The sequence below is a fragment of the Podarcis muralis genome, chromosome 3 (genome assembly GCF_964188315.1).
Source record: "Podarcis muralis chromosome 3, rPodMur119.hap1.1, whole genome shotgun sequence".
In the NCBI taxonomy this organism is placed as follows: Eukaryota; Metazoa; Chordata; class Lepidosauria; order Squamata; family Lacertidae; genus Podarcis; species Podarcis muralis.
The window spans coordinates 50,293,372-50,310,769 of NC_135657.1; the positions used below are offsets into that span (position 1 = coordinate 50,293,372).

General features: G+C 44.0%; 1 protein-coding gene across 3 annotated transcripts; it reads left to right on the top strand.

The window, feature by feature from the left end:
* Positions 1-3,867: 3,867 nt before the first annotated feature.
* On the top strand, positions 3,868-16,935 carry TBXT (T-box transcription factor T). Of its 3 annotated transcripts, none has more exons than XM_028723866.2 (8): positions 3,868-4,310; positions 6,308-6,572; positions 8,332-8,466; positions 10,839-10,900; positions 10,996-11,057; positions 12,390-12,566; positions 13,138-13,270; positions 14,208-16,935. In XM_028723866.2, the coding sequence occupies exons 1-8, from the start codon at positions 4,105-4,107 to the stop codon at positions 14,473-14,475; spliced, it is 1,308 nt and encodes a 435-aa protein (XP_028579699.2). In that variant the 5' UTR covers positions 3,868-4,104; the 3' UTR covers positions 14,476-16,935. The 3 variants fall into 3 exon arrangements, with proteins under 3 accessions (XP_028579699.2, XP_028579700.2, XP_028579701.1); XM_028723867.2 differs by having other exon boundaries at positions 13,141-13,270; XM_028723868.2 differs by lacking the exon at positions 14,208-16,935 and adding an exon at positions 14,054-14,196.
* Positions 16,936-17,398: the final 463 nt, after the last annotated feature.

Below are 17,398 nucleotides of genomic sequence, written 5' to 3' on the forward strand. Positions count from 1 at the left end.
CGTATTTTGAATAAACCTCAATAAGCAATAGTCTGTTAATGCGCGCGCTCTCTCTCTGAGTGTATAGTATGTGTGTACATCTATATATGTATACGTGAAATGTTTATTTCTTATATTATTCTATTTTATCTTTAAGCCACTTTGAGTTCCTGTCTGGAGAAAAGGTGGAATGATGATGATAATAATAATAATAATATATATATACATATATATATATATATACATATACACACACAGAGAGATTAATGCCTCCCCCTCCTCCCTATAATGTGAGTGTATTAATTTATTATACTAATATACCACACATACATACATACATACATTCTATCCTACTCAAGGAATGAGTTTTTAAAAAAGGAGGATTTCCTTCAGCCCCTTGACCAGCAACCCTCCGCAGAACTGTGAGTCCCACTGAGTTCGGACTGTTTCCCAGTAAGCCTGGGTATGATGGGTCTGTGATTTCCACCGACATCAAGTGGGGCTCTCTAGTCCAAGGAATGGTGTCAGGAGCGCCTGGGGTTGCGCTTGTGATCCAAATCCGCTCTACTGAGAATTAAGCATCCATCGAATCGCGGTCTTAACGGCAAGGACCGAGCCTAAACTGCTCTGTGGATCGCTTGACTAACTAAGCTGGACTATGCAGCTCCACTTCCACTGACATTGCTTTACTGAACCAGAGAAAATGGCCGGAATGGGATTGATTCACCCGAGTTGTTTCAGGATCTTCACGTTCCTAGAAGTTGCGTGACTTTCCCCCCTGAGTTTTTCGAGGAGAAAAGGACAAGGGGGCTTTATGGGACGCTGGCGCGCCACAAGCCGGTCCTCTCGCCTCTCCGCCAGGACTCTCGTCCCTCCTCTGCCCGCCGGAGCATCAGAAGCCGAAGGGGCTGCGGCTGCTGGTCCATCCGGAACACGGCGGCAGCCCGCTCGGAAGGCTGAGCCACCTGCGAGACTCAGCCGAACTGAACGCTCTTTGCGCGGCTCATGGTTTCGAGGGGAGATAAAGTCACAGAATCATACAACGCCAGAGTTGGGACCTTGAGGATCATCTAGTCTAACCCCCTGCAATGCAGCAATATATTGCCAAATAGGGATTTGAACCTCTGTCTCCTAGCCGGCGCTCTCACCACCACATCGGGAAAAAGGCTAGACAGGGAAAATCTGCCCACGGATAATTGGTTTATCTTATCATATTTCCATATGCGATCCAATCCCCCTGCTCCATATGGCTATTATTATTATTATTATTATTATTGGAAAATACCTCTCCCACCCTGTTGGATAGTATTCTTTTCTTCCTTCGCCCAAATGAGTTAAACTGAATGGAGGGGCCAGAGACTTCTAAGCTTGACTCGGTATATACTTAATGGGAAGATTGGAAGCTCTTCGGGGCAAGGCAGGGATCTGCCTGCCTATCTGCTCAGGACCAGAAGCGTTCCTGGGGTAACGCGAACACCGATCATCTAATGCAATCTACATATACCGAAAGCTTGCATTAGAATAACCGGTGAATGATGGACGGTGATGTCTAAGAAATGCGGTGGCGCTGCCCCTGGCAGAGTTGCGACCTGCTGTCCAGCCTGCCTAAAAGGAACCCCGCGCCCTTATGTGCTGCGTCTTGCGACCAAGGCGGCCCCTTTCCGACGGGCTCTTGCTGCCTTTGCCGTCGTGGTTTTTTCCGCCGTCTGCGCGCACAAAGGGGAACTGCGGCGCGGGCGAGTCCCACGACGGCTCCTTGGCGATCGGGGCTTTCCAGGAAGGGAGACGTTTTATGGCTCTGCTGTGGGAATCTCTGCGGGGAAGGTGGGGCGGGAGCGGGAGGGCACAATGGGCAGGAAATGGATCGGGGAGCCTCATGGAAAACAAGGAGCCTCTCGCAAAACGGGAGCCGCGCAGCGACCTAAAGTAGGGAGCCCTGCTCGGCCAAAGCGCTGCGCTGGGGGCCACATCTTTCTATGGCACTTCCTCAGGCGCAGGCGTAGTTGGGGGGGGGGTAATTCATATTTTCCTCCAAGGGGCTGTACCTGGTGCTGCTCCTGCTCAATGAATCCTTTAATCCCCACAACAACCCTGTGGGGTAGGTTGTGCTGAGAGGCAGTGACTGGCCCAATATCACCCAGGGAGCATCATGACATGGAGGGGACTCGAACCCCAGTCTCCCAGGTCCCAATGCGACATTCTAACCACGATGCCACGCTGGCCCTTTCATCTTAACATTAATTAAATTTGTATACCGCCTTTCATCCGTAAATTTCAGGCGGTTCACAACATAAAATTCATTCTCTCTCTCTCTCTCGGGTTGCAGCCAGGCCTGTTTACTCCAGTGTTAGTCCCAAGGCACAATTCTGCCCCCGGGGATGCAGCAGACCCAGTCCCACCTCCTGCGTTTTACCACCACCATTAATTTGAGGATACGGCCAGGTCCCTGTCTCTCTTCTCTCCAGCGGTGTCTGAGCTTTCAAGGAACCATCGCCCGCGGAAGTCACCATAATTAGCCGCAGATACTTTGTTTCTGAGTTAAAATAGAACATATAATTCGACCTATCATTGGTAGGAAAGGGTGGGAAATTGTCCACTTCTTCCCTTCCTTGAGTTTACATGGCAGCAGGGGTGGCAACTTGATTCAGATATGGGGGGGGGGGGCAGGTAAGCCCCTCCCCATATAATCAATCACAAGATGCGGCCGCACACAAACTATTTGAATGGCAATCCCCAACAACTGGGGGGGGCCTCAATTTTGGCCCCCCCAACTCCGAAGCATGGGCGTAGCCAGGATTTATGTTAAGTTGGGCAGGCTTCATGTTAGGGGGGCAGAAGCTTTTTATTGATTTACTTTAGCTACGCCCATGGGGCATAGGGACCTCGGCTCCTAGGAGTTGACTCCTATGCACGTCAGGCATATCGCCCTTCTGGGCATCTACTTCACACACACACACACTCCAGCAGACTGGAACCAATGCCCACCCCAGCCAGTCATGCTACGCCTAAGAGATAGTGGCAGCAAACACGTTCAACTTGCAGCCCAATCCTCTTCGTAGTCCTATATACAACGAGGAAAGGAAACCCAAGAGCAAAACCTGTGAGGCAGGTCGCTGGTTGAGGGTGGCTTCAGTTTTCCAGAAAGAGGCAGAAGAACACCCATCTACTACTAATGAGGAAAGGCCTGAGCTGTAGACCAGCTAAGGTTGCTTGTCATATATCTCAGAGTGAGCTCCGTTAGAAACAATGGCACATATTTCGAGCGAACATGCATAGGATTATCATGGAAATAGGAAACTCTGCCGACCATAGAGGACGGCATTTGTTATTTCCACCGCCGCCCTGCTTCGTTTACTTGCTCTTTGAATCGAATCGTATTGATATGCGTAGAAATGTGGTTTTAACAGCGAGCCACTGGGGATGAGAGTTTGAAAAGGGTTTGAAAGCACGGGAGTCTGAATGTGGGGGCAACGTCTGGCCGCAACTGTTCGACCCCAAGCCGTCTTGTTCTTTGCTGGAGGGTCCCGGCGCATCTGCCGATGGGTGGGTGGTGCTGCCAAGCCGGGCCAAGGGGATGCTGCTCCCCGGTTATGGCGCTCTTGCTGACATGGCCCATTTCCTCTGGGGCTGCAGCATCCCCAGTCACCGGCGGCTTTGATAGAGGTGCAAACATTTGGGGGCAAATTTACATAAAATACCGCGTTTAATCCCACTGGCTGCAATTAACATCACAGGCTTCCCCCCCGCGCGGGCAGCGTTCTGATATGACCGCAGGGAGCCAATCAGGTGGGCGGGCCGGACACATCAAAGAGACTGTCCTCCAATCAGGTGAGCCCCCTGTCGGCATTGTGATGTCACCAGGAAGCTACTTATAGGGGGCCACGTAATTGCTCCCCGCTTGAGCAGTTTCGAGGAGCGCCTGTCAGAGGTCAAGTGGAATTAACCCCTCCGCACCCAACCTGCGGATCCCTCCTCCCCCTGCAACTTCGTCTATACTCCACTCCCCATTTGCAACTTGGAGCGGGGTCACCCTGGACAGGTTCTCCAAGGTGGAGAGCGTGGGATCCCGATACCCTGGAGGAGCTAGCTCAGTAAGGAGGCTCTCGGGCAGGGCGGGAAGGAAGGATGACCTCTCCGAGCACGGACAGCTCCGGCAAGAGCCTGCAGTACCGGGTGGATCACCTGCTAAGCGCCGTGGAGAATGAGCTGCAGGCGGGCAGCGAGAAGGGCGACCCCACCGAGAGGGAGCTGCGCGTCACCCTGGAGGAGAGCGAGCTGTGGCTGCGCTTCAAGGAGCTCACCAACGAGATGATCGTCACCAAGAACGGAAGGTAGGAGAAAGGCAGGCAGGTGGAGGTGGACCGTCTCAGGTGGACATGATCCACCCCCTGCTTCCAGTGACTTGCCCCACAGGAGCAAAAACTCATAGCATTTATTCCCAATCCTCCTGTAGCTCAGATCACGGATGGAGGACATGCCTCCCAGGCTGTCGCGTCTCGGTGTCCTCCTGTTGTTGTTTTCCGTGGGGCACACCTCATTGCTGGCTGCCTTTCTCTTCCTCTTGGCCACCTCCCCTTCTGCTACATGTCCTCTCTCTTTTCCATCGCCCTTTCCCGTGTCCTCTAAAGCTTCGTTAATAGTTCCTTCTCGCTACTACTCCGTTGATCTATACAAATTCAGTTTGCAATCCGTTCTGGTGAGCTTTTCAGGGAGGGCCTTTGGTTCTCATTCACCTCACTCTTCAATTACTTGCCCTAGACAGCTCAGCTTCGTTTCTAAGGTAGCGGCTGCTCTTGGAAAGCCTCCTTAGGTGTAGGTACTTATCATTGCAGTGGCGCGCTTTCAAGGTGAATTTTGCACGCACTTTTGGGCGGCCGTCCCTCTCGTTTTGCCCCTGTGCAAAATACACCTTGCGGTGAGTCAAACTCCCGTCCATTTGCATTAGAGCGTTTGCTGCAAGGCAGAAAAGGGTCCCCACAATTCAGGTGCAAAACCAGGAGGTTTTGCATTGTAAGTTTGGAATGGAAACTTCCTCAACCCGCAGAGAATTCTAGGCAAAACTAAGGATGGTTTTCGGCTAAGTTTTATTCTGAGTAGACTCACTGAAATTAATGAACATGTCTCAATTATGTCTATTAATTTCAGTGGGTCTACCCTGAGCAAAGCCTAGTTAAATATCACCCTAAGCAACTGGTTCCAGACAATCCTTTAAAAAGAGTCTTCAATACTCTTGCTCCAAACATATTTACATAAAAGCAACACCACATTACATCTTATTGTCTGTAAGATGTTTTACTGATTTCAGATCTTGGGCCCTAGTGCTTTATGACAGTCTTTAAAAACGACTGCCTTCCACCCCTGACTATTTGCTCTGTGATGTTGTCTCCTCCAGTTTATTGATTCTGCGAATTTCCCATCAACCTACACAAAGGTATTGTTTAGTATTTGGTTACTGGGTTGGAGTCTAACTAAGCTACCTGACCTAGGTCCCACCGAAACCACTGTGAAAAGTTAGTCACGATTATGTGAAGCAGGGAACTAAGGTCTGGATCCAACGCTTTACAATCATTTCCAGAGGCGTAGCCTTTGTTAGTCCTTTGCAGCAACAGCACCTTAAAGACTACTATTATATGTCACCGTAAGCCCGTTAAAAACCAAATCGGAGAAATAACATAAACAAAAACTTCTCCCGTTTCTTGTTTACAAGCGTGCACATTACTCGCAATTGAATTTCAGTGAAATCAAAGGACCTAGGCAATGAGGAACAAAATGCAAATCGCAAGTCGTTTCAGTGGAATTGGCTTCCATATAGTTTGAGGGCAATGGGCTGCTTACACCTCCGTGGTAATTTCCTAAAGACATTTGCACCTCGTCCCTAAAACTGTTTATTCGCCAGGAATTGGACGGATGCCGGCGCTTCCTTTCAAAATAAGGCGGCTTGGGGTCCCTAATGGACGGCGAGCCTGCATGGCAGATTCCGTCCCGTAGATTTCACTAAGCTTTAGTGGAAGCCAGCGGGAGTCGACCAGCCTTACCCCATGCACGTTTACTTGGAAGTAAAACCCAACGGGGCTTCCTTCCAGCCGTGCGTAGGAACGGCAGCCCAACAGCCTAGTCCTCTTGGGGTGAAATCAGACCTATTTGGCTTGAGTGAGGATTGAGGCCTGAAGAACCTGTGTGAAAGGAAGCTCGAGGGAGGCCTTGCTCTCCGCGAAGCCGGGCGCTCCCTTGGCTCGGGCTTTCCCCGCTCCTCGCTCTCTCCTGGGGCCTCGAGGCCTAGCCGGAGGGCGCGCCCGCCTCTTACCGGGCCTCTCCTTCCCTGCTGCAGGCGGATGTTCCCCGTGCTGAAGGCGAGCGTGTCCGGGCTGGACCCCAACGCCATGTACTCCTTCCTGCTGGACTTCGTGGCCGCCGACAACCACCGCTGGAAGTACGTGAACGGCGAGTGGGTGCCCGGCGGCAAGCCCGAGCCGCAGGCCCCCAGCTGCGTCTACATCCACCCGGACTCGCCCAACTTCGGCGCGCACTGGATGAAGGCGCCCGTTTCCTTCAGCAAGGTCAAACTCACCAATAAGCTCAACGGAGGCGGACAGGTGAGGAAGACCCTTCGGCGGGGAGGCCGGGGGGGGCGGCGGCGGCCTTCCCTCATGTGGTTGCCCGCCTCAAAAGCGAAATGGGAAAGAACGAAATGCAGCACCTTCGCGCGCCCTTTCTAAGCACGTTTTCCCCACCCTGCGGACAGAAGGCTGCTGATTTGCTTGGAGTTAACCTCGACTAAGCGTGCTTAAGGCTACAGCCTTATTCTCATTTCCAGTTTACAAAACAGTGACGTGCAGACGTCCAGCACTGAGAGGTTGGAGGAGCGTCTCCCCTTCTTCTGCACTATATGAACAGGTTTCTAGAATTTGGCGGTAGAAGATGCTAGCTACATCACAGAATAGTGGCTACCAGTTTTTCAGAGCCTCCTGAAGAGATTTGTCAGTTTCCAGAAAGAGGATCTGTGTGTCTCTCTGTGTCTATATTTTATAGACTAGAACTGTGGGGCTACTGTGTAAGTGTAACACTCCTCACATCAGGGGTCATGGTTTGACCCCTGTTCCCAGGCTGCAGTGTTACTCATTGCTACCCCTTCATTCATTTATTGCTAGCTAGTTTCAGGTGTTCAGTGACCACAGTGTGGGGACATTGGGGTCAGGCCTTCTGCCTGTCCCCTCTTCCAACTTCCACAACTTTGTCTGAAGAGACCCTATGCCTATGCACCTATGTAAGCCCAGTTCAGACCTTTGTAGAAATTTGTGGAAGATGGAAACGTGGGCAACCAGGCATTCTCGTGTTGCTACCCTCCAGACCACCCGTGGGAGAAGCACACAGAGAAGGGTTCAGATGACAATTGCAGGGTGCAGGTCTGTTCATGTGGAGACAGGGGATCCTTGAAGTATTGGAGTTATGGGATTTGAAAGTTTTAAAGGTCAAAACTAGCACTTTGAATTGAGCCCAGAAATTAGTTGATAGCCAGTGCAAAGTTAGCCTCTGATCATTCTAGTCTTTGGTCTGCCACTTTGGAATAACAGTAACCAGTCTTCGTGTGACTTTCAAGTACAAGAAGGATTAACAAATGTAACCTCAAAAAACTCTCTTGAGACTGTAACCCTATGCACGCTTACCTGACAGTAAGCCCCATTGAATGTAGGGGGGCTTCAGAGTTCACCTGAGTAGGCTTGTGCTGTTTTACTAAGAAAGTAGGTTGTAGCGCATTGTGGGATAGAGAGCTAGCTCGACAACTGACAAATTTTGGAAACTTTAGAATAGATTCCAATCATCAGGAAAACTTAAGATTTCCATTAAGGATAGTTTCATGTGTGTCTTTACTGCCTTTTCTCACTTTGTATCCTGGATATTAAACCAACTTAATGCTTAATTCAGATGTTTACTTTCTCCAATATTTTGCCTGTGGCTTCTTGGTTTGATTGCTTAACCCATGAATGGGCTGTATGCACAGGCAAAATATTGGTTAATATCTCATCTTATTAAACTGAGATACGATCATTTGAACTGGGCCATTATTTTAAATAAGGGTAGTGATTGAGACAGTTTGGTTGCATAGGGTTGTTTAAATCAATGTACCGGTACTTAAATTAGTCACATCTATTTATTTCAGTAAGTTTATGCTGGGTATCACTTAGCTGTATACAAACCTTGGCTCTCTCTCCCCCCCCCCCCATTTTTTTATATTTAAACTAGTCAATTGCTCTTTATCATCCTTTAAGAAAAACCCACACCACATAGTAGTGTAATATCAAACATTCTCTGCAGCTGTGCCTGTGCTGACCACTGTTCTCCTTATATTGACAGATCATGTTGAACTCCTTGCACAAGTATGAGCCTAGGATTCATATAGTGAGAGTTGGTGGCCCTCAGCGAATGATCACCAGTCATTCTTTCCCGGAGACCCAGTTTATAGCTGTGACAGCTTACCAAAATGAAGAGGTAGGAACAAGACGAGGATGAGCCCTGCATGGATTTTCCTTCTCTGATGCACCAAAGGACAAATTTGTGGCATTAAGGAAGGGGATGCTAAGGTGGTAGTGGGAAATGTTGATTGTGTACAAAAATTTAAAAGGATGCTGTGAAAGAGATGTAAGAATTGTTCATCTCCACCGAGAACTGGACAAATTAAAAAGCAGCAGAGTGTCTGGAAGGTAGGTAAATTGGGAGAAATGTTGTAAGTATAAGAAGACTAAGCCGAGTAAGATTTGTGTATTGTGTATTTCCTTGTTTGAAGGAAAGAGGTTTTGAAGACAAGATTTGAGCAGCTATCAGCCAGAGATATTTAATCATAGTAGGGACAGCTGCATATTCCTGCCTTGGAGGGAATTGGACTAGATGATCCACAAAGTCCCTTGTAACTCTAAGGAAGGGTTGGCTTTATAACATGGAGGTCTGAACAAATAATTCTATATAACTTGTTTATTTCATACTTCTAGTATAAAGTAACCCTTTTGCTGCATTTTCAGTTGAATGTCAAATGAGCTTGTTTAGTTAAAATTATCCTTTTATTCAGACAAAGAAGAGCAACACTGCTGTAGTTTCTGACCTTATGCCTTCACACTACAGCCGCCTTTGTAGAAAATTCTAAATAAATGTTGGACTTTTTTCCAATCCCCCACCCCTGAACTATGTGGAATTTGTTTTTTAAAAATATGTGTTTAAGACCATCAAATTTAATGTGTTGTGCTGAGCCAATGAATCAGGCTAAAATATAATAAAATGTTCACAGATTTTCAATACATGCAAGATTTTGAGGATATTTATTGCAGAAAATAGTTTCAAGGTGACAGCATAATCAAACATTCTCATTTTGAAAAACTCCCTGTAAACAGATTGTTTGGTGTTAACAGTATGCAATCTAGGTTCTCGTGAGTCAAACAACTTTTCACAGGCTGTAAATTGAGAGATGATGTAAAAATCCATATTTTAAAATGTTTGATTGCATCCCCCCACCCTGTCAGCTGAAAAGAGTATTGGAAAATCCCAAACTTGATTACTTAATGTGAGAAAATAACTATTGAAATATCAAGAGTAGCTTCACCATGGACTAATATGTGATATTATTTTATGTTTCTGTATAACTTTAACCTGTACCTTAACGTAAAACCCCACAGTTTCTCATTTAGAGTAGTGTAAAGGAATGTAAATAATGTGATTGCTTAGTTGCCAAAATAGGGTAAAGAGTGTTGCTTGGGTATGTTTATATAAATGTTAATCTTGCTTTATATGTGTCCTCTTTCTAAGAATGTAATAAGTAACCACCAGTCTAGCCTGTTGCGTCTGAATCAGTTGCTAAAGTTTAATCTAACTATTATATTTCTAGCTTTCAGTATCCAATTAAACTCAGGAGAACATTCAGGATTTGTTGTCATTACAGTTTCTGGGTCAACTTTTTATGAAAAGTGTTATTTTCATAACTGATACCAAAGTAGTACAACTAATCAAACTGCATGATCAGCAGTAACTCTTAAGTATTATTTCCCAAAAAAGTTGGAAGGCAAGCCCACCAAATGTATTTGCTTATTTAGGAAATTTTTAAAACAAGTTCATAAAAAGCCCTCAAGTGGTGAATATAAAATAATATATATATATATTTCCAAAGATGGAAATGTGTATTTGCCTCTAAACACCCCTTTCAGCACAAATAATTTCCAAAACAGTGTGTGGACATAGATTTCACAATGGTTAAATATCAGTGAGTGATAAGTTTTCAAATACTACATTATGTGAAACGCATAATGAGCAATTAAGGAGCCTGAAACCAAATTGTTGACCAGTCTTCTGTTAATTCTGCAAGCAACACTTGCAGTTTCCCACATAAGAAATTTTAACTTTTTGTGTTTCCTTGAATAACAACTGATAAAGGTGTGATACAAGTCCTTTGCTGTTATATTATGTATGCTCAATTAATAACTCAAAAGATGTTAACTACTTTGTTTTTAATGTGACCGTGATATTCATCATCAAGGTATTTTTCACTGTTGTGTTACCCAGAAACCTGAAACTTTTTATAACTGTTTTTAGTGTACCCCCCCTCTTATGTACTTCCTTAACAGGATAATAAAACCAGGCATTTAAATCAGGCAAAGTGGGTGGGGGGAGGTTGTGGTGGAGAGAATGATTTCAAAGCATGCTGTTGCAGTGTGTGAGCTGTTTAGTTGCTGTTTTGTTAATTCAATTCTGAGCCCATTTTCCCACTAGAAACCATTATGAACTACCCTGGGGAGTTGGTAGAAATGTTGGCGTGACTATGAAAAAAATGTGTAAAAATGTCAATTTGAGACTTTTTGTTTGTGTTGTTTTTTTTTTAGATAACAGCTTTAAAAATTAAGTACAATCCCTTTGCAAAAGCTTTTCTTGATGCAAAAGAAAGGTGAGATCTGTTGTCTGCTTTCAGTTGCATTTATGAATCATATTTCTGCAAAGAATTTAATCTTTTTTGGCTACAAAATATGATTTCTTTGGCAGAAGTGACCACAAGGACATGATGGATGAAGTGGGAGATGGTCAGCAGTCAGGGTATTCGCAATGTATGTCTAAGCTCTCTTCTGAAAATTATTTTATAGTATGCCTCCAAAATCAGTTCTCCTTTGCTCAGGTACCTTTTTTTGCTATGTATCTAAGGATATTTTAAATAAATATAGTGCAAGTCAAAGTGCTGACTTGTAAATGTGCCCTTTTCCAAAACGTTATAGCTACTTTTGTTTCTTTTGCCTATATCTTCTGGTTTTGCATTTTTCTAATTGTGTGCAGTATATTTAATCACAAAGACCAATAGTATATTTTTAACAGTTCTTATAGTGAGATCCATTAGTGTAATAGTGCTCAACCTTTTTTTTTTTTTTTTTTTGCCCCTGCTCCTTCTTGAACATTGAGGGAGAAGAAGAATCTGCACCCAGTTTCTCCAAAGCACACAATGGGGAACAATGGGATTGTGAATAATTAAGTGATATAATATGGGATGTATTTATTCACAACTAAGTTTTACTCTGCGTAGACCCACTGAAATTAATGGACTTAACTTAGTCACATTCATTAATTTCAGTGGGTCTGTTCTGAGTAAAACTTAATTAAATTCCAACCTACACTGGCAACTACTTTCTTGAGCCAGGATAGAATTTGCACATTGCACAATGCCTTGACCAAAAGTAAATCTATGCTTACAAACAGTCCATATCCCACTGAAGTTGTCACTGAAACTCTTCATTGCTTTTAATGGCAGAGGCCTGCATCTATAATCTTTGATGTAGGGAACAAAAGCATTCTGTGTGTCTCATGGAAGCATTTATATCCATGGAACTGAAATCCATGGAGCTGGAAATACAGAAGAACAGCTAGTGCAGTTTCACTGCCCTAAATGAATAAAATGCAAACACTAGGCCAAGCATCTCGCAAATTCTGAAAGAGGCTCTCTGAAATCCCATTGAAATCTATGAACGCTGGCAGTAGTGTAAAGTTTTTGGGTATTTTAGTGTGATGTTACCCTTGCTGGAAGTGGAATGCACAGTTTGATGACATCACAAGCGAGGGAATTTAATTAATTAATTAATTAATTAATTATGTTGTCTTTCTCCCAAGTTGGGATTCAGGGCAGCTTACAACATTATAAAATACAGAGTTGTAAAAGGAAACTAGTTAAAACCAATAATTGAAATGCAACCTGGATGTTTGAAATACAGCCTGGATGTTGGGGGAGGGAGGAAAACTTATAACAAGGATGCCATTTTTGTAGCTCCTCTGTAAATATAAGGATTTAGTTACTTGGTGCTCTGGGACCTCAGTTGCGCACAAAGGCCTCACTGCATCTTGGACAGGTCTTGCTGCTATGAGTTGGTCTAGTGAAATGTCCCCTCTTCTTGCAGTAGGTGGCTGGCTGATTCCTGGAACAGGGACTCTGTGTCCTCCTGCCAATCCTCATCCACAGTTTGGAGCACCTCTCTCCCTCTCCCCTGCTCACAGTTGCGAAAGGTACTCATCCCTGAGGAATCACCGCCCTGCCCCTTATCCGAATCCATACACTCATAGAACCAATTCTCCAAGTAAGTTTTTTATTTATTATTACTGGCCTCTGGTGGTTTGCTGTTGTGGGAAATCAACTGGCTGATCAAATATCAACATGAACATACAGAATGGACAAAAATCTGTTCATAGTGCACTTGATGACTGTTGTCAAGAAGTAGCAGGCAGTGATTTGATTTATTTTTCACTCTGCCTTATTGCTTATTAATGCTTTGTGTGTGTGTGAGCCAAGTGATTTTTGTTTTACTTTTCATTGACAGCCTATTATTAATATCATTTATTGTTCATTCTCTGTGGGAGTCTAGTATATGCCTATTTCACAGACGTACACCAATGCTGGCACTCAGTTAGAGACTGTCTGTGCCCAGTGTCAAGTCCTTTCCTTGGCATCTACCTGCTGAACCAGGTATTTGAATCAAAACACTGGTCTGTGCAAAATTCCATCTATAGTCCACAAACAAAACCAAAGGAAGAAGGCAAATCACTTTGACTCTCCCACCCACTGCCAGATATAAATATAAATATTTCTAGAGCATATATTTGCACTGAAAACAGGGGCTGCACTTCTCATACGGATGCTTTCCTTTACAGCAGCATATGGTGATAGTTCTTCAGCCTGCCTCTCTATGCTCCAATCTCATGACAACTGGTCCAGTTTAGGTGTCCCACCCCCAACAAGCATGCTGCCTATGAGTCACAGTACCGGACCACCAACCAGCTCCAGGTAGGCTGTATTCCCTGAGCAAGGAAGCCATCAAATTTCTATAATTTGGAATGTGACTTTTTCCTTAGGAAAACTGCTGAGAAAGTAACACTGATATTGGGTGTGGGAAATCTCTGGCCTGAAAGCCTAGTAAGGCCCAGCACACATCCCAGTTAGGCCCATTAGGCCATTTTCTCCAAACCATGCAAACCCATGTTGTTCCCACAAAAGATTTGGTTTTTTGTTTTGAGTCAATTGACATCATTGTGATGTCAGGTGATTAACAGGTGGGTGTCTCACCCACCTGTCAAAATGGCCTGTGTGTGTTGGGGTATTTGGAATCCAGCCCACTGGCCCGAATATGTTCTCTGCCCCTTACTTGCAAGGAGGCTAAAGGAGTTACAATTAGTTTTTTTTAAGGAGTGGGGCATGTAACTACTTCTCCTTCCTATGGACTTGTCTTAAGGGCCTCTGATGAGGTGGGGTTTTATTTCCCTTTGAAGGATTTCCCAATTCGGTTGAAGACCCTAAAATTCTGCTGTGAGCCTAATCTGCATACTATTTGCCAAAAATGGGGAAAATATTCTAAGAGCTGTCAGGTATTTTATGTTCTATGGCTGCCAGCAGGATTCCAGAGGGACTGTGTGCAAGCGAACAAATTCAAAAACATTTCTCCATTTTGCAGAATGGCCGAATGTGTCGGTAGCATAATATAGGAATTATACACCATCAAGTTGGAGGAAGGGATTCATAATTATCTGATGTTGGAACCCAGTGTGACATCTTCTATCCCCACTTTTGCAGCTGGGGCTTAGAGGCTGGAAGAATAAACTGTCCAAGGCTATGCAATGCCCACGTGACTGGAGAGAGTCCAAGTTCAACATTCTGTTCATGAGGCAGTACTGGGGCCCCAAGTCAAACTTGCATTCTGAAATCTCTTTCTTTCTTTCTCTTGCAGCCAGTATCCCAACCTGTGGTCTGTCAGCAACAGCACCGTTTCGCCTGTGTCACAGTCCGGTGGGATGCCCAGTGGGATAGGATCCCAGTTTTTACGAAGCTCCGCGGCCCACTATCCCACCCTCCCTCATTCTGTCACCACCCCTTCCTCAGGATCTCCATTGTACGACAGTGGGACCCCTACAGACATTGCCGACAGTCAATACGATGCATCTGTGCATGCTAGACTTTCTTCTACATGGACTCCCGTAACAACCCCTTCTATGTAGGCCTTTCCTTTTGACCAAGGACTTTCTAGCTGCTCTAAACCAGGAACACAGAAGTAATGTTTCAGGAGGGCAGAAGGAAAAGGCACAAAGTATGCTAGCAGTAATTGCTTTATGCTCATCTCAGTATTAGAGTGTAATGATAGTGGCACAGACACCTTATGAAAGCGGGTATGAAACTTGTTTGGCAGCACAGGCCATGCTGGGAGTGTTTGCCACCCCTTTTTTCCTCTCTGCAGTCATGAGGGCAAGAAATGTTGCCAACCCTGAGATACAAGGGCTCTCCCTTTTCAAAATAAGCCTTTTCAGTTTTCAAATTTCACCAGAAGCAAAATGTACCAAAATGGGAATGAGCTGGTCATGGATTTTATATTTTTTTTACCTCCTCTGGGCTGTTTATATCTATCATCTATCTATCTATCTATCTATCTATCTATCTATCTATCTATCTATCTATCTATCTATCTATCTATCTATCTATCTATATCATCTATCTATCTATCTATCTATCTATCTATCTATCTATCTATCTATCTATCTATCTTTCTTTCTATCTCATTTTTTTACTCTATTGAGGGATGAATTACGCCATGCATCATGTATGTATCTCATTCAATGACTAGTCACAGAAGAATGAGTGAACAACTTATATTGAGAAGTAAAGTGCATGTTTTCTAGTCTCGAGTGCTTGATCTGTGCTGGCTGTTTCACACGTGCAAGCCATCACTTGCATATTCATTGCTTGGTGACAGCAACTTTGTGTGAACTTCCACTAAGTGATGACTTCTCATTTGCTGCTCTTTTATTGCGCTTTATCATTAGACATGTTTTCCAGCCCAGTTTGCGCCAGGCCCATAATGAATGGGTTAGGTGAGTAGTTCAGCTTGAGTGTAAATTGTACTTTCATACTAAACAACTTGAGATTTGGGTGGTGGCTTGACCTGTTGGACACTGCAGGTTGATATTTTAATCTGGACAGGGAAAGAATGGTTTGCCACATGTGGAGTGATGTGAACTGGCCCCAACTGATAAGATTTCTTGTTCGAAATACCTAGATGGAATCAGCATTAAAGGACGATGGATAGCTAGAATAAAAAGTGCACTACTATAATGGACATGCCTTGACCATATTATTTCCCCTAATTTGCAATTATGCACAACTATATGTTTATTTCTTCGTAACTTTTGAAATGACAATCAAAAAGAGCTCTTCCCTGCATAACAAATGCAGTTTTTGAAGTTTTACAGACCAGTTCTTGTTTTTTAAAGTGCCTCTTTGTATAGTGTGCTTTGTTCTTGTGCAGTGTAATCTTACGTGTTTGCTCAGAAGTAAGACCGTAGTGGGACTTACTGCGAGGCAAGTGTGCCCAGGCTTAATTGCAGTCTTAAAGCTGATTCACTGCAATAGTTCCTGTGCAAATACTTGTTTTGCCATGTTTACACATTGCATATACTCAGTGAGAAGCCATTGCAAGCAAAACAGCGAGAAGCAATCATCATCTTATCAATATGTGTACAAATGGTGAAACTGCTGTGCATTCATTCACCACACACAATCATGCAGGCTATCTGTATGTGGTTTTCCTATATGAAGTGATATCTGTTTAGGAAATTGGGGTGTGTCTGTGTATAGCTTACCTTTAAAGAGAGGATTGCAAATGATTTTCAGCCTATTTAAAGGGCTGTTGTCTAAGGGCTGTTTGAAGACCTTTAATTTTAATATACTTGAAACTAGGCTCAAAGTAGAAAGTGCACATTTGATAACCTTTTTTTCTAATTTATTTTATTTCAATATTGTCCGCTGATGAGCAATATTTATTTGTTAGTATAAGCTTTTGTATATGTGTATATGCTTTTTCTGTGTACTTAAGAGATGAGAGTTTGTAGTCCTCCTGATATTGTTGGACTCCCATAAGCCCCAGCCATTATTGCCAGTGATCAAGAGTTAAAGTCCAGCAACTTCTGGAGGGCCACAGACTCCTCATCCTTAGTTTACTGTATATTAAGACAATCACCTGGGGGACACTTCTCCCAACAACACTTTTTGAATGTGTCAGAATAGTGCTGCTTTTTCAGGTTGTTGTCTTGGGTCTTATAATTCCATTCATATTAACAGAATTTTGCATCTTCAGAGGACTGGAGACAAATTCCACCATAGGCCAAGGTGGTGGAGGGCTTTAATTTCATTGCTTACAAACTGCTAGCAACAAGAAAGCCAACACCGTTGTGGCCATTAATTGATGTTATGCCATATGTCAATATACTGTAAATAAGCTCTCGTGTTTTATGGTGAAAGCTAAATCTTGTAAATTACCGGTAAGTCTATGCAATTATTATTTAGTGCCTTCTGTTAGGTGGTTAGCAAAACTGTATGTAATTGTGCTTTTATCATTTTAAATGTATTCAGTTAAACTGCAAAATAAAGTAGTATATTTCCTTAATAAACCAAATGCTTAGCTGCCAGTTGCTGCAAATACTTCACTTGTGTCACACCAACAAATAGGTTACTTTATGGTACAAGAACCTCTAGACTGAAACAACTGGATGATACTTATTATTGTACTACTGCATATGACAGAAGCCAAAGACAAGAGACTGTACCCAACCATAGCGTACAAGGATGCAGCACTATAGCCAAGGTGCCTGAGTTTCTGCAACTTGACTGAATTGTTTATTACTTGCAGTAATTTGATGGAACATTTGTTTCATATCTAGAATGTTATATCCTGTGGGCAGTAACAATATTTTTTTAATATGCAGTGCATATGCCCATACTTATCTTTCTTGGCTAAAATGGATGGACTGGGCAACCATCAGATTTTCAACCCTTAGTTCCCAGTGGCATACCTCCTTATTCTCATCCTCCAACAAAATCTCTTTTGAGGATCAGGATGCATCTTAGCAACCAGTGCTAATGGAAATGTTA